Source organism: Solanum stenotomum, chromosome 12, assembly GCF_019186545.1.
Source record: "Solanum stenotomum isolate F172 chromosome 12, ASM1918654v1, whole genome shotgun sequence".
In the NCBI taxonomy this organism is placed as follows: domain Eukaryota; kingdom Viridiplantae; phylum Streptophyta; class Magnoliopsida; order Solanales; family Solanaceae; genus Solanum; species Solanum stenotomum.
In genome coordinates this window covers 2,736,554-2,763,792 of record NC_064293.1, presented here as the reverse complement: position 1 = coordinate 2,763,792, position 27,239 = coordinate 2,736,554, and the positions used below count along the sequence as shown (strand labels likewise).

At 36.7% G+C, this 27,239-nt stretch overlaps 2 protein-coding genes across 3 annotated transcripts in view; one reads left to right on the top strand and one right to left on the bottom strand.

Annotated features, from left to right (window-relative positions):
• The window catches only part of LOC125846589 (uncharacterized), a 656,804-nt gene that overhangs the window by 324,068 nt on the left and 305,497 nt on the right, over positions 1-27,239 (bottom strand). The gene's annotated exons all lie outside the window — the stretch shown is intronic.
• On the top strand, positions 24,400-25,680 carry LOC125846413 (uncharacterized). The gene has a single exon (XM_049525818.1). The coding sequence runs from the start codon at positions 24,400-24,402 to the stop codon at positions 25,678-25,680; it is 1,281 nt and encodes a 426-aa protein (XP_049381775.1).

The window sequence follows — 27,239 nt, the reverse complement described above, 5'->3', positions numbered from 1 at the left end:
ACTCTATTCATAAATGAACGTTGAGGTGCATTAGTTATACCAAACTACATGACCAGAAACTCATAATGACCATAACGAGTCCTGACAGTTGTCTTTGGAATATAATATTCCCTTTCTCTTAATTGATGGTAGCCATATCTGAGGTCTATCTTAGAGAAACAAGTGGCACCCTAAAGCTGATCGAAAAGATCATCAATTATCGGAAGATGATACTTATTCTTGATGGTAACCTTGTTCAACTGGCAGTAATCTATACACATTCTAAGGGAACCATCTTTCTTCCTCACAAATAAGACAGTAGCACCCCAAGGTGAAACACCTGGTCGAATGAAACCTTTCTTTAGGAGATCTTTCAACTGCTCTTTTAACTCTGTTGGTGCCATCCTATATGGCGAAATATATATAGGACGAGTATCAGAAAGAATATCTATACGAAATTATATTTCTCTCTCAGGAAGGACTCCGGGAATATCATCTGGGAAGACTTCTGTGAACTCACTCACAACTGGAACTGATTCAATAGGAGGTGTCTTAACACTAGAATCATTAACTCGGACTAAGTGATAGATATGACCCGTGGAAACTAACTTTCTCGCCTTAAGGTACTAAATAAAACAAACCTTAGGCACTGTTGAACTGCTACTCCACTCTATAAGTGGCTCATTAGGAAACTAGAACTTGACAACTCGAGTTGTACAATCAATAGAGGCATAACAGGCATGAAGCTAGTCCATATCCAGAATGACATCAAAATCAACCATGTCTAACTCAACTAAATTAGACATGGTGCTCTTGTGATTGACAGAAATGGTACAATCACGATAGACTCGCTCAGCTAGAATAGACTCCCCAACAGGTGTAGAAACATAAAAGGGGTCAAAAAAGTTTCTCAGGAAGAACATCAAAATTCATTGCAACATAAGGAGTCACAAAAGATAAACTTTCTCCTAGGTCTAGCAAAGCATAAACATCAAGAGTAAAGACTTTGATCATAGCAGTGAGAGCATCTGGAGATTATCTTGCTCTTGGCGACTAGTGATAACATATAGGCAGTTTGGTCCTCCGCCAATACCTGAAGTATCTCCTCTAGGTGAGCCTTGTCTAGTGGAGCAACTGATGAAAATTGGGCTCTATTGCCCTGATTCTCATTACCTTGCCTGTTTTTAGGGCACTCTTTCATAAAGTGACCCTCTTGACCACACTTGAAACAACCAGTGGAGCCATCCCGGGACTTACCTAAGTGGTTTCTACCACATTTAACACTTGCAGGAGCCTAGTTACCTCCTTGTACCACACTACCCTTAGACTGTGCAGGTCTAGCTCTAAAGTGCTGTGAATTTTGACTATTGTGCTCACCTTTGTTTCTGGGTGCAGGTGCACTAGCAGATGATGGAGCAGGTCCTTTTTGCTTTTGTTGAAAGGAAGAACGGTTCACATTACTCCTTTGTTGCCCGGACTCATTCCCTATCTTAGCTTTCTTGTTTCTAAACTCGTCCTTATCCCTCAGCTTATCTTTCTCAACCTGCTGCACAGAAACCATCAACCTTACTATATCCATGTCCCCTATTAGCATAGATGTCTTGCCCTCTTTGCTTGACAGACGGGACAACCCAGCAACAAACAGACTCATCATGCTCCTCATATCAACAACCATCTCCAGAGCATATCGGGAAAGTTGGGTGAACTTCAAGTTGTACTCATAAACACTTAGTAAATCTTGCTTAAGGGTAAGGAATTCCCATACCTTGGCTTCCCTCAATTCACAGGGAAAGAAATGCCCCAAGAAAGCACTCTCTAACACAACCCAACCCAAATCCTATGCATCCTCAGCCCTACTCTTTTTCCACCGGTCAAACTAAGTCCTAGCAATACTCTTTAGTTGATATGCAGCTAGTTCCACTCACTAAGCATCGGAAACCTCAAATGCATTTTGCAATTCCTCAACAAAGCTTTTTGGATCCTCAATAGTGCTTGAACCAGTGAAGTTTCGAGGATTCATCCTCAAGAACTCACGAATCCTCAAAGTATCATTTCCTTCCTGTCGGTTCTCCCTCTACCCAGTTTGGTTGGTCACAGCTTGACTTAACATTCTGATCGCTTCCCTGAACTTAGCATTGGTGACTTCCCCTTGGGGTTGCACTTCAGGTGCATTAGGTACCCCTTGCTCCTCAGCATTCCTTGTAGCAGAACGACCTCGGACGACTCTTCTTGGAGGCATGATCAACTAAATGACACGCACAAGAACGAGTTAGAAGGAAACATTATAGAGATAAACTTTATCGCATGAAATGAATATGAAAGAAGTGAGATAGTTCCTAAATGTCGCAGCCTCCAAATTATAGATGTGGCGCGCTTCACACCAATAACTAGGACTCTTAAGACACGACTTCATAGACTCCCTAGGAATCTTGAACTTTGTGCTCTCATACCAAGTTAGTTATGCCCCGAGCCTACACCTTAGGTGGGACTGGCACTCGAAAACCATTGCTGGCCCTAAGAGAACCCTTGGTCTGGCTTAACTCATAGCGGAGACTTAAATCATTAATACAAGGATTCAATGCATTTTTACTTAACTGTCTAAAAGATAACTTAAAACGTTTAAAGATAAAACATTCAACTTAGCCAAAGTGGCAACTCAAGTCGTAACATAAGCAATAACAATGTAAAGACAAATGAACTACTAACTATCTATGAAGCCTCTAAACTAAGAGGGATGTTGGGACAAGACCCCCGATCATCCTAACAACTGTAATGAACAAAACCATAAAACAAAACACAACCAAACGGATCCTCCGAAAAGCAAAAAGGCTCACCAAATGACTCTAAATGCTCGAATGGATCAACGAGGCGCTGGATACTGATCCTTATTACCTGTATCTACATCATGAAAAGATGCAGGCCGAGTGGCATAAGTACATTGAATGTACAAGCATGGGAGGGCAAACCTAAACAAGATATAAGCTTGAAATAAATCTGAAAGGTACACTTGCCTTAGCTTTACTCAACTCATGGATACTCAACTCAAATGCAAAATAAAGCAACCGTAAAGGTGCATTTTATATAAAGCATTTAAACAGTAATAACAACTCAATTTACTCATATAATAAAGAAATATAATTTTGTGGGAGTTTCTCTAACCGACAACCATCACTATGAGCTAATGTGATGATACAGCGTCTCGCCCACGCTGCTAGATTTGTCTTATAACTTTCCATGACATAAAACGCCTCAACTAAGTGGATCCACAAGTCTATGCTAAAAAGCATTAAGGAATCATCTAAAAAGTATGACCATTTATATCCACGATGGCTACATGGTTTATGGAGACTTGAGTTATTATGAACTCGTCCCCATATCGGTGCTCAATACTATTCCCAAAATATACTCAGCTTATATGTTTTAAACACAAAAACTCTTTTTTGTGGTTTGAGATAATTACTCAAACACTAACTCAAAGGCTCTCTTGGAAATTGGTGTTTCCTCTATTGTTTAAATGTGAAAACATTTTAACTCTTGGGAATACTTAGTTCTCGTATAATCTTTTGAAGAAATGAACTTAACTCTTACTTTGTACTCAACTCAAAACTCAAGCCTTAAAACAAAGTTAAAATATTTGTACAAGACTTTTGGAAGACTGTATGAACTTCTCTTGACTTGACTCTTAACTTTTCTTGAATTGAATTTATGGATTCAAGGATTTTGATTTGTGATACGAAAGATCTCATGATGTTTAGGAGTGTTTTTAGATAGCAAAACATGAGAAATGATCAAGAAATCAATGTCTGGAAGCAAGTCCGCGACGCGGAGATGCATTTAAATATTTGGTCATAAAATAAATTTTGAGGCAGAACAGTCCGTGACCGCTCCGCGACGAGGAGAAATTTCTGTGAAATAGGGGGGCAGGTCCGCGACACAGACTGGGTCTCCAGATTCGCCCGACTTTTTCCTTCTTCATTTTCTAACCCCAATTTGCCTAAATTCGATTCTCTTTCTCAAAATCTCTTTGGATTCAGGTACCCAAAACATATACACAAGAATCTAACTCAAAGTAACTCTAATAATCAACATTAAATTCTCAAGAACTCCTCAACCTCAACCCAAATTCAAGAATGAAAGTAATTCAAGAACACCCATCAAGAACATTCAAACTACCAATCTTTTTAGGACGAATTCACGCTGAAATAAACATATTTGGAATGTGGGTGAACGAACCCAACGTTGTTAAAGTCTCACATACCTCGTAGGATCAAATCCTTAATGAAATCCGCAATCAATTCCTTACAAAGACGATGAATCTTGATTTTCCTCTTCCCTTCTCTCTTGAGTTCTTCTCTCTAAATCCCTAGCGTGAATTTTCAATTGTGCAAACTAAACCTTTTCAGTTTTGACCCTAATTAATTCATTAAAAATGAATTAAATCAAGTGGGTATGTAAAAGACCAAAATACCCTTAAAATCCAATTTTGACTTTCCATATCTAGACAACCCGACTTCCAATGGGCATATCTTCCTCATACGAACTCGAAATTAAGCAAACTCGGTGGTGTTGGAAATATAATCAAATGATATTTCCTACGGCATCTTTTAGCACACCTAAATCATCCTAATCTAGGAGTTATGGTCATTTGAAGTTGACCCAAAACTCCAACTTAACATAACATAACATAAATAAATTTCCAGATTTTTATTCTTTCCAAAAATGGCTCTTTCTAATTCTAGATCTTTCACTTAGCGAGATGTTACAGAGTTGTCTCTACCTCAAGCATTTTATGCTAGTCACCCAATTTTCCAAGTTTGATGTTAACAACATGTTCCTGATGAGTCTTATGTGCTCTAGTATGATGTGGTTGAGTTGGATGACCATTTGACTTTTCTATCGGATCCAGTTACTACTCTAGCAAGAGATATGCAACGGTTGTATTTGCAAGCCATTCCTATGGTAAAGGTTCATCAGAGGCATCATCTAGTTGAAAAGATTACCTAGAAGACTGAGCATGCGATGCGAGACCAGTTTTCCTACTTGTTTGAGCCTTTAGGTACTTCTTGAATCTTGTTTTCACAGAGGAATGACCTTATAGTACTAATGTTCTAAATGACCCTCTAGGTCATTTTCTATGTTAATGCCTTCTGTTTGTCGTTTAGAGTATTCCTATAGTTATCTCAAGTCATTTATGACTTGCTGGGACTGACAGTTTTGTCACCTACTCATTCATTTGGTTTTTATGCAAATTTTTGTGTTTTGGAACTTTTGAGCATTGAATAGTTGATTTCAATCATATGTTGGAGGCGACCACAAAATACAATTTTGAATGTTCCATCGGCTCTAAAAGATTCATTTCAGTATATTGACATTGTCAGCATGGCTCCCGATGCTTTGGGTGCGAATTTGTATGATTAGGCATTTTAACTTTTTGCCTATGTTTGACCTTGATCAACATTCTTGGTAAACATGCCCAGATGAGAATTATGTCAATTAAGTTAGCTCCAAAATGTCGAGTTTAGTCTAGAACAACCCTTCATGCAGATCCCAAGACTTCCAGACTGATTTTGAGCTCTCTTGTGGATTATGGCTTAAAATGGAGGTTTGGGTGTGGATCCCACTTTTTTAGACTTCCTAGGATGAAAGTTTTGATTTCTCTATTGAGTCCAAAATATCAAATTGTGTAGGGTAACTTATCTTATTTGCATGCACGGGGTTCCAAATAAATTCCAAGTACCTCTTCAAACATTTGAGACTTGCCAAAATTAGACGATACGCATCAGGTGGCATAGGGTCAAATTACCCTTTTGATTTTGGAAGCCCCTTGATTGCGGTCACGAAGCCTTGTATTTTATGCTCCGCGATAGCATAACCTCTGGCCGCAATCGTGATGAAGAGTTGACCCCCGCCTAACTATCCTTGGTCATCGCGATTGCGTGGTCTTACCTCCATGATAGCATGGATAAAAAATTAATGAGACGTGATAGCGACCCATCTTCAGGTGATTGCGATGAGAAGATTGGTCTGGTCTTTAAAAAAAAGACCTGATGCGACTATCCCTCTTTGTTTATAGTAATTTGGCAATTTCACATTTGAAAGAATTCCTAATGGAGTGATTCAAAGTCCTGGGTGTTTGAGGAGCTTGTGGCTACGTGGGGAGGTGATCGGAAGTTTTTGAGCATCAGTTAGGTTCAGTTTAATTCGTGTACCTATGGGCTTCCTTACCTTAGTTATTCCTCTTTTGATGTGAATTGTATACATTTGTTGAATTTTGCTTAACTGAGCCTCAATTGTTTTCTAATTTGCAACCCATATTTGGGGGACTGAATTGGACCCTTTGACGGAGTCCTTTCTGGAAATTCCGACGTGGGTACCATGATTCCCATTTGACTCCGAATTTATCTCTATTTTAAGTGTTTTTGGTGTCTAAATGATCGTGTTAATGGTGTGATTCTATTTTTGATAGTGTTGCAGCATTCTGAGGTCGTACAAAAAGGAAAAGCTCTAGAAGGGTGATTTGGAGCACGTGTGGTCAACCTAAAGGTAGGCTACAACTTTTATTCCTCTAGATTGAGCTTGAATGTGTAAATTCAAATTGATTTGAGATAATTTGGGGTGGGTACCTAGTCATTCATGTTATATCTTATGGTTAGGAGCATGCTAGTTAGGTTGTGTGATCATCCTTATCTTATGGTTAAAATTATTTGTAGTTGTTTGATATTTGAGCATGTTTGGCCTTAGTCTAGTCTTAGATTAATGCTTGCCATAGACTTGAAATATTTGGAGCCATTAGGCCTTGTTTCTACTCTAACATTGATTCAGACGACTTAACTCCTTGTAGATTGGTGTAGTAGAGTTGAGTCTGATATAATGAGCCTTAATTTATGTATTGACCCAGTTGTGCCGACCTTCCATCCATTCTCCCTCTTTCTACAGCCTCGCGAGTGAAATTTGAGGTTTCGGGCTTTATTGGGAGACTTGAGATCCAAGTTGGTTAAAGCTTGGAGTGTTGTAGTAATTATTACTCAAGGGTGGACGTCGTTCCACGACCGTATTGATGATGGATCATATTAGTTCCTTCAACTTTCTGATTCCCCCAGGAGTTTACTTTTTGTTGCGCGGCCCTTTATTTGCAGATTAGCAATCTTATCTTATCCTCTTCAGAGTCGACATGCCCGTAGGAGTTTATTTTTTAGATAGGCGGTCTAATGCCCCTAGGAGTTTACTCTTTTGGTGGGCGGCCCTTACTGACGCCACTGAGAGGTTACTCTTTAGATTGGCAGCCTGACGCCCTTGAGAGTTAATTTTTAGTTGGGCGACCCCTTTATTGGTTATTTGTGGTGAGAGGCTTGGCTTACGCTTCTTGGATCTGGACTAGTCATACTTCATTCGTAGTAGTTTTAGCTATGATGTGTACCTATCAGGCTTATGGGGGTCCGTTAGGTTTTTATTTAAATTTGCGCATGAGTATACCTTCTGGGCTTATGGAGGTCCAGTTAGGTTTAGTTTAGTTGTACTTAGTTCTTCATAATCCAATCTACCAGGCTTCTTGATCCATCTCAAGATCTAAAAATTGAATAGATCAAATTGATAATTAATATAAACAACTCGTAATAGTTATATGAGAATTGAGTATATAAGTGCATTGAACAGTTCTGAGAAGTTTCTTTTGTGAGTGTGTCAAAAACATCGATTTCTACTTAGTCTCATTCAATAAATACAAAATACACTAGCACAAGAAGTCAACATTACACTATTCCAATAATTAAGATAAATTATATTTAAATTTGTGCTACAATCATATTGATGACTTGTCTAGTTTCTATCGTAGATTGTGAACAAAAATATTTATTCTTTATCGATGAGTTAATCCTCTATGTATAAGCTAAAACACTTACACTATATTATCTACTACATAAGCAAGAATGAACATAAAAAAATATATGATCTATTAGATCTTTCATTAAAATTGAATAAATAATTCATATATAATAAATACTATATATAAATACATGGCTAATAGTATATATATTCCAATAATCTCCCACATAAACTTTTAACCATCACAATTATTATAACACAATATATCTTAATGCATGGTTAATATATAGTATATACCCTAACTATCTTCCACTTAGATGATTTGCCTTGAAAATTGTTTGAGTACTATGTATTAACACATGGTTAATATTATAAATCTTGACAATATCCCAATTAGACTCTTAATTATACATTTACAATTTTTACAGCAATTTTTTCAAATTTCTTGTCAAAATGATCTTACCAAGTTGTTTCTTATGCAACTCCCTCTAGTAGTGATTCGTCGTAACTTGGTCAATTTTGTACTAGTTCTTGAGAGATCCGTTGATTATCCCTATGAAACCCTCCAATAGCCTAGTTCTTTTCAGGATTTCTATCAAGAAACTGTCTAAAAAATGCATAACAAATTGTCTTCATTATGATTCCCACTACGACTAAGTACTACTACTTTAGTCACACTTTTATGTTCTTGAGTGTTAATATTTTCCTTAAAAACTTTTGGTATTAAAATATTCAAAGACTCTTGATGTAGTATTCTCTAATTTTCTAAACATCACTCCCACTACTCGAGGTAATAGATTTTTTTATGGCTAGTAATGTTTCTCCTAGTACCTATATGTAATGGAACGTCAATTCTGACTTACCAATTAAATATTCTTGAACGATTGAATTTTCAGCTGACCCATTCATTATTTATTTGTTCTGTTCCTATAAACTATTTTATTTCTAGGAACATAGTTTATGAAATAGTCCTATTTTGACGTTTTTTTGTGAACAATTACCTTATTTTCTTTAGATCAATAAAATAAACCTCATTTCATTTCCTTTTTTTTATTGGGTATCCAATTAACACATTCTTATCCATTCTTAATTCCAACTTTTATGTTTCTCCCTTTCAACACATGTGTTGGAGAATTCTATATCTGAATATGTTACAGATTAGACTTATGTCAAATTCACACTAGTTCTAAAATTGTCAAAGGTACTGACTTGAAAGAAATTAAATTTTGAATGCGATATGTAATTTTTAGGACATATCCCTAAAAATAACCTCTCCAATTAATATTCGGTAAATTAATAAAATTTCTAAGATATTATTTTTCTCATGTCCCAACTTGGACAAGTTAAAAAAAATCATCGATTTTGATAAAATAATAAGATAATATATTTTCAGAAGACTCATATACAATTATATGGTCCCAGTATTATTACAAATTAATAATTCTTTAAAATTAAAAAAATATCTAAGATAATTTAGTGTAATATGAGTGTCTCATTGTTTTTTTAGTTAAAATTTAAATCTAATTGAAGCTCATCTCTAATTTTTTTAATTGCATCCAAAAGTTTCAGTGTTTGTCTTCTCGGATTACACATAAAATTTGGAAGAGTTCTAGACACCATTAATGCTTCCTTATGCGTCATTAGTTCTAATGATATTGTATGATGATTCTAATGATATTGTATCATCATCAACTTCATCATCAACATTTTTTATAGTATCAATAATTTCTTCTAAGTTTTGTACCTCTGTACATGTATCATTTGAACATGGGTAATTCAACAAGTTATTGACATCCATTTATTATGGTAGCTGAGATTATTAATCATGACCTCGGATTCACGAATGTCATTTTAAGAAGAGAGCTCATTTAAATTCCTTGAGGCTTCCTCCATTGGACGATTTAATCAAAATTAACCTCCATTGAATCTCAAAAATAATCTTTAAATAATATTTTTACAAAATAATAATATTTCATGGTCCGGTCAATAATAATTTAGAGAGTTATTAATGTTCAAATAAGTCAATGGTCAATCTTAACTACATTGCCGAACTCTTTGAAATACCTCTTAAGGATGGGTTTAAATTGTATGGTAAAATGATGTACTCCATCAATTTTCTTATGTTAGACCTTAATTTTAGCAAATTACTCACAGGAGATTACAAAATATATAGTTATTTCTTATATAAACCAAGATATCTCTTTCTTTAATCAATTAAAATAATAAATATTCTTTAATTTATCACGAAGAATTAGGAAATAACCATGTCAAAAACAATAGTTCTGCTTATTCTAATTTCATTTATTTCATTTACATTTTTTGCAGAAGTTTCTGAAGGTGTCAGGGAAATTAGTTATGGCGCCGTAGGAGAGAATCACATACCATGTGATCGCAAAAGTGGAAACAATGTCAAATGCCATTTAGGAGAACCAGAAACATCATACCAGCGTGGTTGTAGCCCACTCACTCGATGTCGAGGACCCCAACCATAAAATTCATGAAGGCCTCTTTTAACATGCATAGACAAAAAATTATTTTGTTTACATGATATTATTTTACAACCAAATTTTTTTGGGTAAATTATACTCTTATTGAAAGTTGTATCTCCCTTTGAATAAAATAAAAAAAATTATGACCTCATATGGGGGTGAATGGGATTGATATCGATTGGTGAATTAATTTAATTACATATACACACATATATATATATACCCTAGTCTCTAGTTTCACGTGTATCCCATGTTTATTAGTACAAGTTTTTTTAAATGATATAACTAATGTTCTATATGTTTTTGATGAGCGGCAATAAATTTGAAATGATAAAACACATGTTCAAATTTTTAAATGTTGATCCAATTCAAGCGACGTAATAGTTAAATGTAAGACTCAGATATCATTTCAACACATGAATTTAATTATGTAAATCAATTACCATGCCTAACAAACTTGACAATATTTTTTATGGGAAAAGGGAAAGATTTTCCCCTGAATTTGTCCCAAAAAGTCGATTAATCATAACGATCTGTTTCACACCTTTACTACTTAAAAGTAAATTTATTTACAGAGTAATTAGGCAAAGTAGTCATTCGGCTCTTTAATGCATTTAACAATAAGATGGTCCAATTTTCAATGTAATAGAAATTGACCAAATACATCTTCTTCCTTCACCATTAATAGCTTTCTTTGTCATTCTTCTTTTCTTCCTCATCTTCTCTTTTTTCACAAAACAATTAGACGTACTGAAAACATGAATCCTTTGGACCGATTACATATAAGAAGACTCAAAATATCGAGATGATTTCATATCTAAATTTTGGAACTATATAGAGGTGATTTTTTGCAAATCAGTGTCTTCGTCTTCGTTAGTCTTCTTTGTCTTTTTTTTTAAAAAAAATCAACGTACATTAAACATGAATCGTTTCGAGCGAACTATATATCAAGGGACTTGAAACATCGAGAGCATTTCATATCTAAATTTTTGGACTTGTTAGAAGTGATTTTGAGTTGATCAAGATTGAATAGTCAGTGTACACATCATTTATAGTCAGTGTCTAGGTCATGATTAGTTAAGTTATATTCTATTTTTTTAGTGTATCAGTATGTATAGTCAGTGTATCAATCATGTACATATAAGATATATTGTATAGTCAATGTATAACTCATGTATAGGTAAGATATATTGTATAGTAAGTGTATACTTGCCGTTTTACAATTTCTCTCCTAAAGCTAATGTGGCTAAAATTAAAATAAGCTACTATGATAAATTCTCCACGCCTCTTCTTATTCACACCCCATCAACTATCCTCTTGTTAGTTTTTATATTTCATCACAATTTTGTACAACTTAATTTCTCCATTAATTATATTTTTCTTCTTACCGATTTCATCACCTCCACCATACCTAATTTTTCTAATCCTTTACACTAAAAATCAAATCTCTTACATCGCCAAAAAATAATTGAAGAAAGCAACAGAAGAAGACAGGTTAAAGAAATTTATGTTAATGACATCTTTTTGGTGGTTGGTTTTAAAAAATAAAATATAGTGATGGGTGGAAGAGGAAGAAGAAGAAGGAGGAGGAGGAGGAGGAGGAGGGGGAGGGGGTTAAAGAAATTGATGTTAATGACATATTTTTTGTGGCTGGTTTAAAAAAATAAAATATAGTGATGGGTGGAGGGGGAGGGGGAGGGGAAGGGAGCGCGGGAGCGCGGGAGCGCGGGAGCGGGAGCGCGGGAGCGGGAGCGCGGGAGCGGGAGCGGGAGCGGGAGCGGGAGCGCGGGAGCGGGAGCGCGGGAGCGGGAGCGGGAGGAGGAGGAGGAGGAGGAGGAGGAGGAGGAGGAGGAGGAAGAAGGAGGAGGAGGAGGAGGAGAAGAAGAAGAAGAAGAAGAAGAAGAAGAAGAAGAAGTTACCAAAAGCTTGAGGTATGATCTTCCAGAATCAGTGATTATCTCTCCAAGTGAGATCCTCCTTAAGACCACTCCATCAAAGTCAACTACTACGAACTGAACTTTTAAATCAAAATTTGGTAGATCTACAAATCAAGAGTGATTATCAAGCCATAGACTAATCCATCAACCCAATACATGTAAACCGAAACCCTCAGGACCATAACATAACCACCAGGACGAATCTTTTCTCACATAACCACGATAAAATTATAAATCACTACTTGCGACAACCAAAATTTAACCTGAACCAACCACCACACACTCATAATGCACAAAGCGTCATAGATCTTATCAAGATTCCCTTGTCACAACACAATATTTCCATAAGCTTAAGTCAAAATTGGATATTTAGACATCGGGTAGTCATTAAGGGAGAATCAAACTCAGCTGCCCTAAAGAAGGAAATGATCAAGTAACCACCCAACATATGATACACCCCACAATGCAGAACCTATAACGACACTCTTAGAGAATTGTAACTCTTCATAGTATCTCTTCTATAAGTTCTCATAAGCAAGGTTGTGCGTGTAGAACTACTAGTATACTCAACAATCCCAAACAACACCAAATTTTCCATAACTGAAATGCCAAGTCTACCTAAGAATGCCACCCTAATAAGAGGACAATCATAGGATCAGTACACCCGATCCACCTCTAGGGATTCACCCATAGATGTGAATACATGTGTGGGCATAGGCTCACAAACCATATTCAAACAAAGTAGGTGGTAGTAACACAAAATACTCTCTCCATAGTGCCAATATCAAACATTTCTGTTCATCTGACTCCATCTCTTTGATATTTAGCTAGCTACCACAATCAATTAGTCTAGTCCCCACTATAATAATACACATACTCAATTTATCAAACCCTACACACTTCTAACAGTATTCCATTGAAACCAACACTCTTAATACTAACAGAGCATCATAACCACACCTGCCATTTACCTTGCTCTCAAACTTTCACTAGTATCAATGTCTTTTTAGAAAATATATTGCCGCCTCTAAAAATTCTAAATTATGGCTCATTTCGTTCCATGCAAGCATTCTATGACAGACACGGGTTCCATCCAAGGCTGATAACACTAATTTCAAATCTAGTAATACATTCCCATTGAGATAAAGCTATTGTATTACCTAAAGTCGACTCATGCAATCTTTCACATGCCAAGTTTCAAATACCATTCACACCGTCATATACTTATGTCGAAACTTAGGGAAATTCTTGGTCACTCCAATAATTATGTATACTATGAGCACATAATCTTTATTTACTATCAAGTTTCTATGTAATGCATCATAACAGTTTGTGTAGTCCCATTTAACAGAGTAGTTTTAATCCCCTCAAAATCCTCAATAACCATATAGAATTATAGGTACATACCATTGCACATTTATAAGTCACCTACTATAATTTGAACAATCTAGCCCCACATAACAACACAAAATCTTCCACACATCATTATTTGTCACCCAAATAAAAACTCAATCTTCATAAAATTATTGATAACTCTTAGTAAGTCTATGCTAAACATGTTCACATCTCATAGTCATATCTATACTCAAAAGAGAAAATCAATACAACCTTCAACTCCGAACCAAAGGTATATATGAGAGGTCTTATTCCTTAACCCTTCTTAAATTCTTCCCATGATGCAAATTTCAAATACCTTGAACTCATCAACACAACAGACCCTTGTTCCTCTCGCTAACTTGGTTACCAATCTTATCATTTGACCAACAACCCATGAAAATTTTACCTTGTACCAACACTTTTAACTGAAACCCTTTCTTAGGTCATTTCACAATCAAAAGTAACAAACTTTACGATCCAAACCATGCACAAGTACTTCAAAATTCTCAATACTCAATTTGATCGATCATTTCATACCTTACCTATCCACACATTGACAAAACATACTACCATGATCATAAACTTACAATGAAAAACTTGAATTCTAATTCCAACCATACCAGTTACCAAAATCAAAACCACAAAGAAGTTATCACCACAATCGAGTTGAACATCTGTAGACTTCTTTCTGAAATCTTATCAAACAGTTTCTAACCCATATGAATGACATGTAACACTATCACCTTAACAAGAGCAAAAGAGATGGAATCACGTGTTGTTGATCCCAATTCTCCGCTCTCTCTAACGATACATCTTTGTCCCTTGCAATAAGAGTAAATATCATTGTTCTCACCTCCTTCTGAAGGCTAAACTACATCCCACTTATTCTTTCCATTTATGACTCTAGCTCATTTTAATTCCATTCGAGTTGTGTGTTAACATATTATACAATTTTCTATACGACCACACTACTCACCAAATAGTAGCAAACCACAACTTTAGATACCCATAAATCATTATTACCATATTGAATCCATTTAATTTACTGTCATTATCATATAGTTGTATCCTGGTCATAATCCATCACAAACTCTTATTATTGTTATACTCAGTAGCCTTTGCCATCACCTCAAAGTCAACCTTATCATCGACATGAGACCATAAACCAGTTATACCAACAAAATTTAAAGGACTAACTCAATTTTATATGCATTGTCTTACTAAAATCATCAATTGCCTTCACACAATTATACTAGTTGGGACATTTTTTTTACCCATAAGCTGCCCATTCCGATATCGATCCACTCTCTTGGAGCTTATGATGAAATCACTGGTCCTTATTCAGAATCTCCGAGATACACTTCACAACCTAAACGCATTAATACCATACCAAAAATCTACAACTAAAATCTTCCTTATAAACAATGCTTAACCTAAGCATCTTAGTAACAAACTAGTTGGTTTCTAAAATATGAATGCAACATTGAATATAATTATACGAGCATGTGATACAACTGATAAATCCTTAATTAGTTAGTATTCGTACTTGACAATCAACATATCCATTTTCATATACCACTAATACCACACCGTGAAAATCCATTAGATCCACAACTACAACACATCATACCTACCGAGAAGATCGTACCCAAATAGCCTGCCAATTTCTACCCATGGAATAACTACAAAACATTACTAAATTTGTTCGGTCTCTAACCCAAGCAATATGCATTCTTTTGTTGACCAGGTCGATAGAAAAAGTAACACACTCTATAACTCTAACCAAGTAAGAATCGGTACCATTGTAGTAGTCACGTGTCTTGCTCCTCTTTAATATACACTCAATCAATAAAATCTCACTACAAAATTTGATAACGCTCAAACTATCCTAAAAATATTAAGAGAATAAGTGATTGTTGTTAATTAAAATACCCAACTAAGAGTCGGGGTCGAACCCCACAGGAAGTAATATAGTGCAGGAAATTATATCAAGAAATTAAAGTTGTAAATCAATTCATTTGCACCACGTAAGAACAATGAGTGGATGACTCCACCAAAATTACGGAAAAAAAATTGATAGCAAGAGTCCCAATTAAACTAAAGCATTAGAGAATCAGCCAAAAAGAAAGCAATCCAGGGGTGCAGAGATTGGAATTGATGTCACAAACGGGTAAATGTGTTGCTCAATAGTGCTTGAAAATCATGGATAGGTTGGGTTATCTTAAATATCACGGCCCAATGTATACCCTAGATGTGACATGGCTTATAGGACCCCGAGAAGCCCTACACAAGATACTTAGCATGCATAAACAAGATAATAGAATTAGAAAGTTCAAAAGATAGTTATATCATAAAGAGTAATTAAAAAATGAAGCGAAAGTCTAAATAGTCTCAAAGCCATCTATTACATCATGAGTGATTCGGAAGTAACATATACATCACATACACTATCTGAAAAGTAAAGCCAGAAAACAATAAAACGTTCGATCATGGGAACATGAGGACTCACCACTACTCAAGACTACCAAAGTGATCACTAGCCACAGGGATACAGAATCAGAGCATTGCACCCAACAGTTTTAGAATATGCATTAGTACAAGAATATATCAAGTATGATAGCCATGCATAAAAGTTACCAAATCATGCTAAAAGGGACCTTTCGCAATATGCAAAGACCAAGTTTAAAAAATAAGATAAAAGATTAGAAGCGTAATCATAACCATGGTCAATGTAAGTAAAATCATCTTTAAACACGTGTGAGATACTTCTAGAAGTAACTTTAGTTCATCATTATGGTCATAAAGACCATGTGAGATATAACATGGAATCCAGTGTCGACCCCACACCAAAAAGGGGTGTCCTTACTTGCAAAGGTAAGAACCATAACTTCTAGCCTAAGTGAATCCATTAGCTAATGTCTATCTAAGAAAACTTATAGTGCAACATAGTTTATGGGACACGGGTAATCTTCACTTGTCCACTCGGTGCTGAGAATAATTCCCACAGAACAATCATTAATCATATTCATCTTATCTTTAAGGGACATGGGTAATCTCCTCTTATCTAATCATTACGAGGACATGGGTAATCCCCTCTTGTCTGACCATTAGAATAGATCCTAAAACTTGATTCGTAGTTTAGTTGAGAAAACCTTTAACTCTAAGAATCCTTTATGTGAGAAAACCCATTCACATTCATATATTGAGTAATATGTGAGAAATCCTTCCACAACAATCAAAACCAACAACATTTATGCTTTACTCTCAAAGCAACTTAGATCATTTTCATCAATTTGATAGGAACATGCATATCTTCTTAAATACATCTTTCGTAATTCAAAACCCACTTTCAATCATCATAGTCTAGAAAATATGGGTCAAGCATGAGTTCATGGGAGTTCATCTTATAACATAGAATTATCTCATTTCGTGCATAATAGTTCATAAAACAATTAATTGAATCAACATTGAAAGGAACCCATGACATTGAAGAAAACCCTAACTTCAGTTACAGATTTCTAACTTGTAAAATTGGAGAATTTAGGAACCCTATGGAGGAAAGAGCTCCATAGGTGAAGATTATCATAACTTGACGCCAAAAGATTGCAAGGAATGGAGGATTTAGAGACTTAACCTTGAAACCCTAGTCTTCTTCTTCATCTTCCTAAGAGAGAGAAATATTTGAGAGGATGACTTGTTCATCTTTTGGGAATTTAGGAGAGTAAATTGTATTGGGTGTTCTGGGGTTAAAAATCATTATATAGAGCTTTGGGTAAAAGGTAAAACGACATAGTATTGGGTTAAAACGATTAAGGAAAATACCAAGAAGCCCCTTAAAATAACTACCGATCCTCGCCTACGATTTGACCTATAATCAATAGGCCATACCACTGACCGTCTTGGTCGACCGTCGGAGGGTTCAGAGACAACCATATTTGGACCCCCAATGTCGGGACCCTATGTACGGTGTGTGGGTCCCAACTTTTTGTCCTAGAATCTCACTAAGTCTGGGACTCTCCTACGAGACCTACTTAAGGCTCGAACCTTGAATGACGGACCGTCTTGGTGAACCCTCAAAAAGTACTAGGACTAGATATTTCAACTCAATTTGGACTTTCCAACAACGGTCCCACCTATGGTACGTGGTCCCACCAACGGACCGTCGGTGGCTCCATCTGTTCTTGCACCAGGCTTTTGGAAAAACTAAAATATTCCTTATTTCCAAATACGAGGTGTTACAATATATCCCACTTGGGAACATTGGTCCTCGAATGGGATTCAAGACATCATATGGAGGGTAGGAACTTAAACCTAACAGCCCAATATGAATGCAATCACATCAATCCACATATCCGAGGAGGAAACATAAACTCCAAGCTAAAACATGTTCAAAACATCATTTCATAAGGTCTATATGCAACTCATACTCAAATGCACATAAATATGAAGAAATCAATCAAGCTAACTCATTTTTCTCAAAAATCAAGTTTTTCATGAACATGCATAATGAGGAAATCATGGCAATATCTAAGATACATGAAACCAAAAAAGTAAAACATGAGGAATTGAATACCTCAAGCTAGATTAGGGATGGAGGGAAAGAGATGAGGATAACGGGATAACATATCAGCCTCTGCCTCCCAAGTATCACCCTAAACTAACTAATTCCTCCAAAGAACCTTCACCGAAGAAGTTTCTTTATTTCTCATTTTTCAAACTTGTCGGTCTAAGATCTCAACTAGAACTTCTTCATAAGAAAGGTTATCCTTTATCCAAAGACTCTAAAATGGTAATATAAAGGTAGGATCACCAACACATTTCTTCAACAATGAGGCATGGAAAATCGGATGCATGAATGTGAAGTCATTAGGCAATTCAAGTTCATAAGTAACTTTACCAATACGCAGCAAAATCTGATATGGGCCCACATAACGGGGACTAAGATTCCATTTCTTTCCAAATCTCGTCATACCTTTCATGGGTAAAATTTTCAAGTAGACCCAATCATTCACATTGAATTCAAGATCTCTTCTTTTAACATCGGCATAGGACTTTTGTCGACTTTGAGTAATTTTTGACCTTTCTCTAATAAGCCAAACTTTCTCCATAGCCTCATATACCAACTCGGGACCTATCAAAGTAATTACACCCACTTCAAACTAGCCTATCAGAGATCTACCCTCCTACCATATAGAGCCTCAAATGGAACCATCCAATACTTGAGTGATAGCTATTAGTGTATGCAAATTCAATCTAAGGCTAGTGATCATCCCAATTACCCTTGAAGTCAATTAAACACGCTCTTATCATATCTTCCAAAGATTGGATAGTATGCTCCGCTTTCCCATCGGTTTGAGGATGAAAGGTTGTACTAAGCTTAACACGAGTACCAAGCCCCTTTTGGAAAGATTTACAAAATTGAGAAGGGAATTGGGTACCATGATCAGAGATAATAAGGGTACTCCATGTAACCTAACAATTTCTCTCAAGTACAACTTAGTGTAGTCCTCCGCCGAATAAGAAACTTTGACGGGAATGAAATGAGCCAATTTTGTCATTCGATCTACTATAACTCAAATCGAGTCATGTTGCTACCGAGTGCAGGGTAAACCAACAATGATGTCCATATTCAAGTCTTCACACTTCCAAGTAGGTATACAAATGTCTTGGGACAAACCTCCCAATTTCTGATGCTCAACTTTCACTTGTTGAAAATTAGGACACTTAGCCACAAATTTTGCAATATCCTTCTTCATCCCATTCGACCAATTACCTCCCGCAAGTCACAGTACATCTTGTTGTCTACAGGGTGAATGGAATATCAAGAACTATGGGCTTCTAATAAGATCTACTCTCTCAAGTCATCTATATTGGGAACACACAAAGGGCCGTGATAACGAAGCTCACCATCTCCCCCGTGAAAGAAAGCCTCAACAAACGTTTTAAGCACCGTTTCCTTTAATTCAACCAAATTTGGATCAAGACTTTGCTTTGATTTCACTTATGACATAAAGGATGATTCTGAACCATTATGGACCACAAAACCACATTTACTAGAGTCAACCAACCTAACACCCATTCGGGCCAATCTATGAACATCTCGCACCAAGTCGTTCTTATTATCCTTTATATGAGAAACACTTCACATTGTCAATCGACTAAGAGAATCCGCCACTACATTTGTTTTGTCGGGGTGAGAGAGAACACTCATATAAAATCATTAAGTCATTCAAGCCACCTTATTAGACGAAGATTTAGATCTTTCTGGTTAAACACATATTGCAAACTTTTGTGGTCAGTAAAAACATCGACATGACTTGAGAAATCATAAGAGAAGAAGAAATCATTGCATAGAAAGTCATGCTTACTATCTCCTCAATCGTTGTTATGTAAGAGAAAAAGAGCGCAAAGCTTACTTTTAGGTAGTTGCCTAAGCGCTAAGAAGTGAACATCATGCTACTCAGACTATATGCTTAACACATGCAAGTCGAACCTTGGTTTTAGGAGTTTAAAAAAGAAGGGGAAGCACCATATAAGTAATGCCTCCAAATCTTTAAAGCATACACAACTGCCGCTAGTTCTAAATCATGGGTTGGATAGTTCTTTTTGTGCACCTTAAGTTGCCTTGAGGCATAGGCAATGACTTTCCCATTTTTCATAAGGATACATCCTAACCAAATTCTTGAAGCATCGCAATAGACAATAAACCCATCGGTTCCTTCCAGTAAAGTCAATAATAGAGCTGAAGTAAGTCTATCTTTCAATTCCTGAAAACTCTTTTCATATGCTTTCGACCATAAGAATTTTTCTTTCTTTTGGGTCAATGCCATCAATGGAGAGGCAATCGAAGAAAACCCTTCCACAAACCTTCTATAGTAATCGTCCAAACCCAAGAAACTTCTAATATCTAAAGGGGATATAGGTCTAGGACAACTCTTAACCGCATATGTCTTCCATGGATCTACCTCAATGCCCTTTCTGGAAACAATGTGACCATGAAAAGCCACTCATCTTACCTAAAACTCGCACTTACTAAACTTTGGAAAAAGTTGTTGGTCCTTGAGGACTTCTAACACAATCCTTAAATGAACGGTATGCTCATCTTTACTGCTTGAGCAGATCAATATGTCATCGATAAACACAATCACAAACATAGCTAGGTATTGTCTAAACACCTAATTCATGAAATCCATAACTGCGGCCGGAGCATAGTCAAGCCACAAGACATCACCAAAAACTCAAAGTGACCATACCGAGTTTGGAAAGTTGTTTTCAAAATGTCATCTTCTTTTACCTTCAATTGGTGATAACTCGATTGGAGTTCAATATTAGAGAAGTAACTTGTTGCTTGTAGTTGGTTAAAAAAATCATCTACCCTTGGAAGAGCATATTTATTCTTAATGGTAACCTTGTTCAATTTCCGGTAGTCAATGCACATACGAAGTGAACCATCTTTCTTTTGAACAAACAAAACTGGAGCACCTCATGGAGAGATACTCGGTCGGATGAAACCCTTATCCAACAAATCTTTCAATTGCTCTTTTAGTTCTTTAAGTTATGTCGGATCCATTCGGTATGGAGGAATAGAGATAGATTGCATATCTAGGAGAATATCAAAATTGAAGTCTATTTCTTTTTCGGGAGGAATATCGGGTAGATCATCAGGAAACACTTCCAGAAACTCATTTACAGTGGGGACTGACTCAAGAGTAGGGGTTTCAGAATCCATGCCCCTCACCCTAACTTGATGGTATATGCACCCTTAGAAATCATCTTCGTAGCTTTTAGACAAGAAAAAATCTGCCTCTTAGGCATAAAATTCTCCCATTTCCACTCTAGGATAGGCTCATTTAGAAGCTAAAACTTGACCACTCGAGTTCTACAATCAATAAAATCATAAAAAGACTGCAAGCAATCCATACAAATAGTAACATAAAAACCTAGGATATCAAGTTGTACAAGATCAACATGAGTGACGCTAAGGAATAAGGAGATGGGACAAGTTCTATAGACTCTGTTAGCCACAATGGATTCACCAATAAGTGTCGAGAAAGAAAAAAGGTCCAATTAACACATTCAGAAGAATATCAAACCTCATGCCCACATATGACGTTGATGAATTGGGGTTTTCAACTCATTTAGGGCTTAATATTCAAATTTTTCATGTCCTCAATGCCTATTTTATGCTCTAAAATTGATGTTAAAATGCTAATTAGTAGCAATAAAGGAAAAAGAGCAACGCAAGGGCATAACCAGGAAAAAAGGAGTGAAAAAACTAAAAAAGCTGAAGAAAAGCAAGGCTGATGCTCGCCAAAGCTACTCGGTGAGTCCCCGAGTGGACCTTCAACTCGCCTAAAGTTCCAGCAGGCCAGCCCATAGACAATACCAACTTGGCGATTGGATGGGTATTTTGGTGAGTCACCGAAATGGTCGGCGATGCCAGTTTAGCCCACCAAAATTTACAGAGTAGTTGGTGAAAAGGCAAGCCAAAAAGTCGAGAAGAGAAGCACTTTGCGCGTTGCCTAACAGGTCGGTGAGCCCTACCTCGATCTCCTAAAGTTACAACAAAGAAGGGGTAAAAAATCAATCCAAGAAGGCGATGGAAGGCTCATTCGGTTCATCGTCGACCAGGTTGGCGATGCCCGACTTATTTCGCTGAATGACTCTTAAGTTGAAATTCTGGGAACGTATAAATATAAATTTTAAAAGAAGTATACAGGTTCCCTTATTGTCTAGATCTGGGTTTTTGATCCCTAACATTCTAAACATTGTTCTTTGACTTTTTGAATAGAGATTTAGGGTTTATTTTGATTTTGAGCTTTAATTGGAACATTTTGAAGACTTGTGGATTGTTGCCCAAGCTGATGTAAAACATAATTGGTAACAATTTCTTGCTCTTTATGATGTTTGGCTAAAAACCCCATTCTTGGGGGTGTGATTATGTAGTTGAATATTTCAATTAACTTATGAGTGTTAGTATTTACTGATTTTGTTGTTGATTTGAAGTGGGTTCAGTTGATAGTTGAGTTTTAATTAATGAATTGTAGTTACAAATGCAATTCTAGCCTAGCATTCTAAGCTTGCATGAGAAAGAAGATTTAGAGTTAAAACTATTAGTTGATGATTGTAGAGATTAGGTTATTGTATACTTAGCTTGAGAAAGTGGGTCTAACTTCAATCCTACTAATCTAGCTTGAAAAAGTAGATTGATCGAGGTATTGGGTTGTTTGTATGTGTTATGCTTGTCGAGGTTCGAGAGAACTCGCTTGATTCATGATAGTTGATTGGGAAATGACTATTGCACCTAAAGCCTAGCCTACCCACTAAGATTCAACAATTTTAGGTAAATAAAAATCACCCATTTAGCGAAATTGGCATTCAATTGATAACACTCCCAAGAACTACCCTCTACTTGGTTTCTCCCAGTTGTTCGTAGTGGTTAACTGTCACTCAAATCTCCCAATTTGACATAAATTGTCAACCCCTTGTTATTTATTTTAGTTTTTTGAAAATATCTGCGTCTACAAACGATTAGAACACTATATCACTTCATAATTGAATTCTTTACTGTATCACTCCGTGTGGGATCGACCCCAACTCTTAGTTGGGTTTATATTTGTTAGCGACCGCCTACACTTAGAATCTGATGAAGTGTAGTTGAGTGTTATCAAAAATGGCGTCGCTCCCGGGGAGTGGTGTTTAGAATTCTTTTACTAAATTTTAGTTGTGAACTTATTTTGTTCTAGCTGAATAACTTATTTTTGTACTTTGATGGTTGCTCTTAAACAAGTGAAGAGATGAGTGTTAATAGGAGCAATGATAGCAAACTTGGGAAAAATGATGACATCGGTAACTTGCACGATGTCAATAAAGATCAGTTGGGAAGTGCGGGTGCTATTTGATTGCCTCTGATTGTGGGTAATGCGGTGTTTCATGTGACTAGCACTATATTGCAATTGTTGCAAATGAAGGGTCTCTTTGGAGGTCTTGCTACTGAAGATCCTCATGACCACATCTGAAACTTAATGGATGTATGTGGGCCATTTTCTTTCAAGAACATCACTCAGGAGTCGTCCGACTTTGTTTCTTTCCCTTTTCTCTAATGGGGGAGGCAACGAAGTGGCTGGCTGATTTACCAAGGGATTCAATCTCTTCTTAGAAGGAGCTCACTGATGCATTTTATGTAAGGTTTTTCCCTCCCTCAAATATGGTGAAGTTGAGGGATAATATTCAGAAGTTTAAGCGAGTGGATGGTAAACCAATCCATGAGACATGGTTGAGGATTCAGAAGTTGGTGCTCCAATGTCCAACTCATGGACTCCCAAGTAATGTGTTGTTACAATATTTCTATTGGAGCCTCAACTCAGTCAACAAAGGTGTGGTTGACCAGCTTGTTCTAGGAGGAATCATGCAACAACCGTTCGATATAGCATCTACTCTTCTTGATGAGATGACAAAAATCAATCGTGCTTAGTAAACTAGAGAAGATCAAGTGTCTCCTTTAAATTTTAGGATAACAAAATAATAAGTGGAGAAGAACCAAGAGTGATATGAAAACATGGCCAAGATGACGTCCGAGATGGAATTATTAACAAAATAGGTCATAGGGGGTATTCATGAAAACAAAGAGGTGAAAAAGACTAGAGAAGGGCTCTTTCCCAGGTTTTTTAAAAGCGGGCGGGAACCAAGGTTGGTACACATATAGTGAGGATGGACGGAGAACTTACAATCGAGATTGGCCTGACCAAAATAACTTTTGGAGGAGAGAAGATGACTATGATGCTTGCTATATGCACATGGGTGATAGCCCAAAATCTAGGGACAATTCTAGAAGCTTTCGGGTGGATTATTTGAAATCCCACATTCTAAACAAGGTGGAAGGATCCGACGAAATGCTGAAAGAAATGAAGGCTGACTTCTCATCCTTCAACATTAAAGTAAACTCGAATTCTATCAAGAAACTTGAATATCAAATGAGTCAACTTTCAGCTAAATTAGAATCCAAGCCGCAAGAGAAGTATGCAGATAATATGATGATTAATTCAAAGGTTAATCATGATAAATGCTTGGCAGTGTTGCCTCGGAGTGGGAAATCAATAGGTGGCAATGTGAAAGTGAATGGTGAGGCAACCACTAGTAAAGAAGGAGATGATGCCGTTGGTTCAGAGAAATCCGACCAAGCACCGGAAAATGACACACCTAAAGTGGTTGAGGAAAGTCCAAAACAACTCACCACCGAGGACTTGCAAACATCTCATGATGGGGATGCTTCTTCTTCAAAGACTATTAAATTGTTGCCCAAAGTCAGTCCACCATTCCCTCAAAGACTCAAAAAGCGGGATGAAGATGCAAAGTTTCAAAATTTTCTATTTGTGTTCAAGACTTTGTCTATAAATCTTCCTTTAGTGGAAGTGCTGTTGGAGATACTGGGCTATTCAAAATTCATGAAAGAACTAGTCACCAAGAAAAGGAGTATGGATTTTGAAACGGTGGAGGTATCTCATAGTTGTAGTGCCATCATGACAAGCAATGTGATTATCAAGAAAGTTGATCCAGGGGCATTTACTATTCCATGTACTATTAGGATACTTCAATTTTCCAAAGCTTTGTGTGACTTAGGGACAAGTATTAACTTGATGTCGTATGCCATTTTCAAACAACTTAGGTTGGGTGAACCTAAATCCACAACAATGCGTCTTCTCACGGCTTATCGATCTATTAAGCATCTAATTGGCATACTTTATGATATGTTGGTGAAAGTGTATAGGTTCATCTTTCTGGCCGACTATGTCATTTTGGATTGTGAGATTGATGATGAAGTGCCTATTATATTAGGTAGGCCATTTTTTTCTAGCAGAAGAGCCCTTGTGGATGTTGAAAGTGGTGAATCAAAATTTTTGGTAAATGATGAAGAGTTTACCTTCAATGTGTGCAAATCAATAAAGCAACCGAGTGACATTAATGTAGTTTCAACCCTTGATGTGATTGATGAGGCAGTGGCTAGTGTAAGTGAGGTGTTTCGTGTGGGGAAACCTCTCGCTGTCGTCCTTTCAAATTATGATGAGGATGAAGTTTAAGGTTATGATGAAGTTGTGGCTGCTCTATCAGGTTTAGGTTCATACTCTAAGAATCCGTTGAAGCTCGACATTGATCTTAAAAATCAAGAAAGTCCCCCCGCTAAACCATCCATCGAAGAGCCACCAAAGCTTGAGTTGAAAGTACTCCCATCCCACCTTCGGTATGTATTTTTGGGGGCAAGTAACACCTTGCCCGTCATCATTGCTATAGATTTTCTTGAGCTTGTTGATGTGTTGAAATGATACATTAAAGCTATTGGATTGACAATTGTTGATAATATGGGCATTCCCCCCCCCCCCCTCCAGAATTTGCACTCATAAAATACAATTGGATAGTGAATGCAAACCAAGCGTTGAGCATCAAAGAAGGCTAAGCCCACCAATGCAAGAAGTGCGGAAGAAAGAAATCATCAAGTGGCTTGATGCGAGTTTGGTGTACCCCACTGCGGATAGCAAATGGGTGAATCCCATGCAATGTGTGCCAAAGAAAGGAGGAATTATGGTAGTTCCAAATGAAAAAAGAAAACTAGTGCCTATAAAACAGGTCACCGGGTGAAGTGTATGCATGGACTACCGAAAATTGAATGCATGGACTGCAAGACCATTTTCCTATGCCATTTATGGGCCAAATGCTTGATAGGCTTGGGGGCGTGGATGGTATTTCTTTTTAGATGGTCATTTCGGGTACAACCAAATTTCCATTGCACTGGAGCTAGTTAATTTACTCTCTAGATCAGGTTGATTTGCTTTCTCAAAGTTTTTTCACTTCTTATCTCACAAAGGACAATTTAGTCAAGTGATAATAGATATTTGCAATACTTTGACTCCAATTTCTGAGATTGACCGATTATTAATTTGTAAGTTTGACTTGAGTTTAACATGTGCAGTATGACAATGGAAAAGGGGTGTTGTTCAGACAAAAATTTCTTGATCAAGATTGTTCTTATACAACAATATTCTTTTCCAAATTAAGATAAAAATAGAATTAATTTTATAGTCAACCACACGATTCTCGCCAAAATTAAAACAAGATCTTGCTCATGGTTCCATGCTTCTCTATGATAGAGGAGTGTATGTGCTTTCTTTGTTTCCTCCACCCTGTTTGATGATAACTAATTAATTAACACCATCGACTACATTTTGTGGCTAACGTATATGAAGTATTTCACCACGTGCATAACTATCTTATGCGACTGCAAACATACAAAATAGATTTTACTGTCAACTTTTTACAAGTAATATTGGGAAGTTCAAAAAAGGTCATTTTGGATGTTTGAATTGATTCTAAGTTTTATCTATACTATGTTTCATTCTGTCCTTAATTATATTATATTTTATGCTGGAGTTTTTGTCCTCCATTATGTTAACATGTTGGAGCACCTGCTCGTGTTGGTTTGGTGGCTCCCGTTGAATGTTGATGTTGTTGTCCCTCCTGGAAAATCTGGTCTTGACCCCTTTTAGACCTCTTTCTTCAAGGTACTTTTCTCATGCTCCAAAGGATTTTGATTTTCACTTGTTTACTAACAAGTTATTTCTCCTTACCTTACAATATATTCTTC

Bases quoted from the DNA above. Each gene is read 5' to 3' on its own strand.
- LOC125846413 (XM_049525818.1), top strand. From the start codon at position 24,400: ATGGGTGATAGCCCAAAATCTAGGGACAATTCTAGAAGCTTTCGGGTG.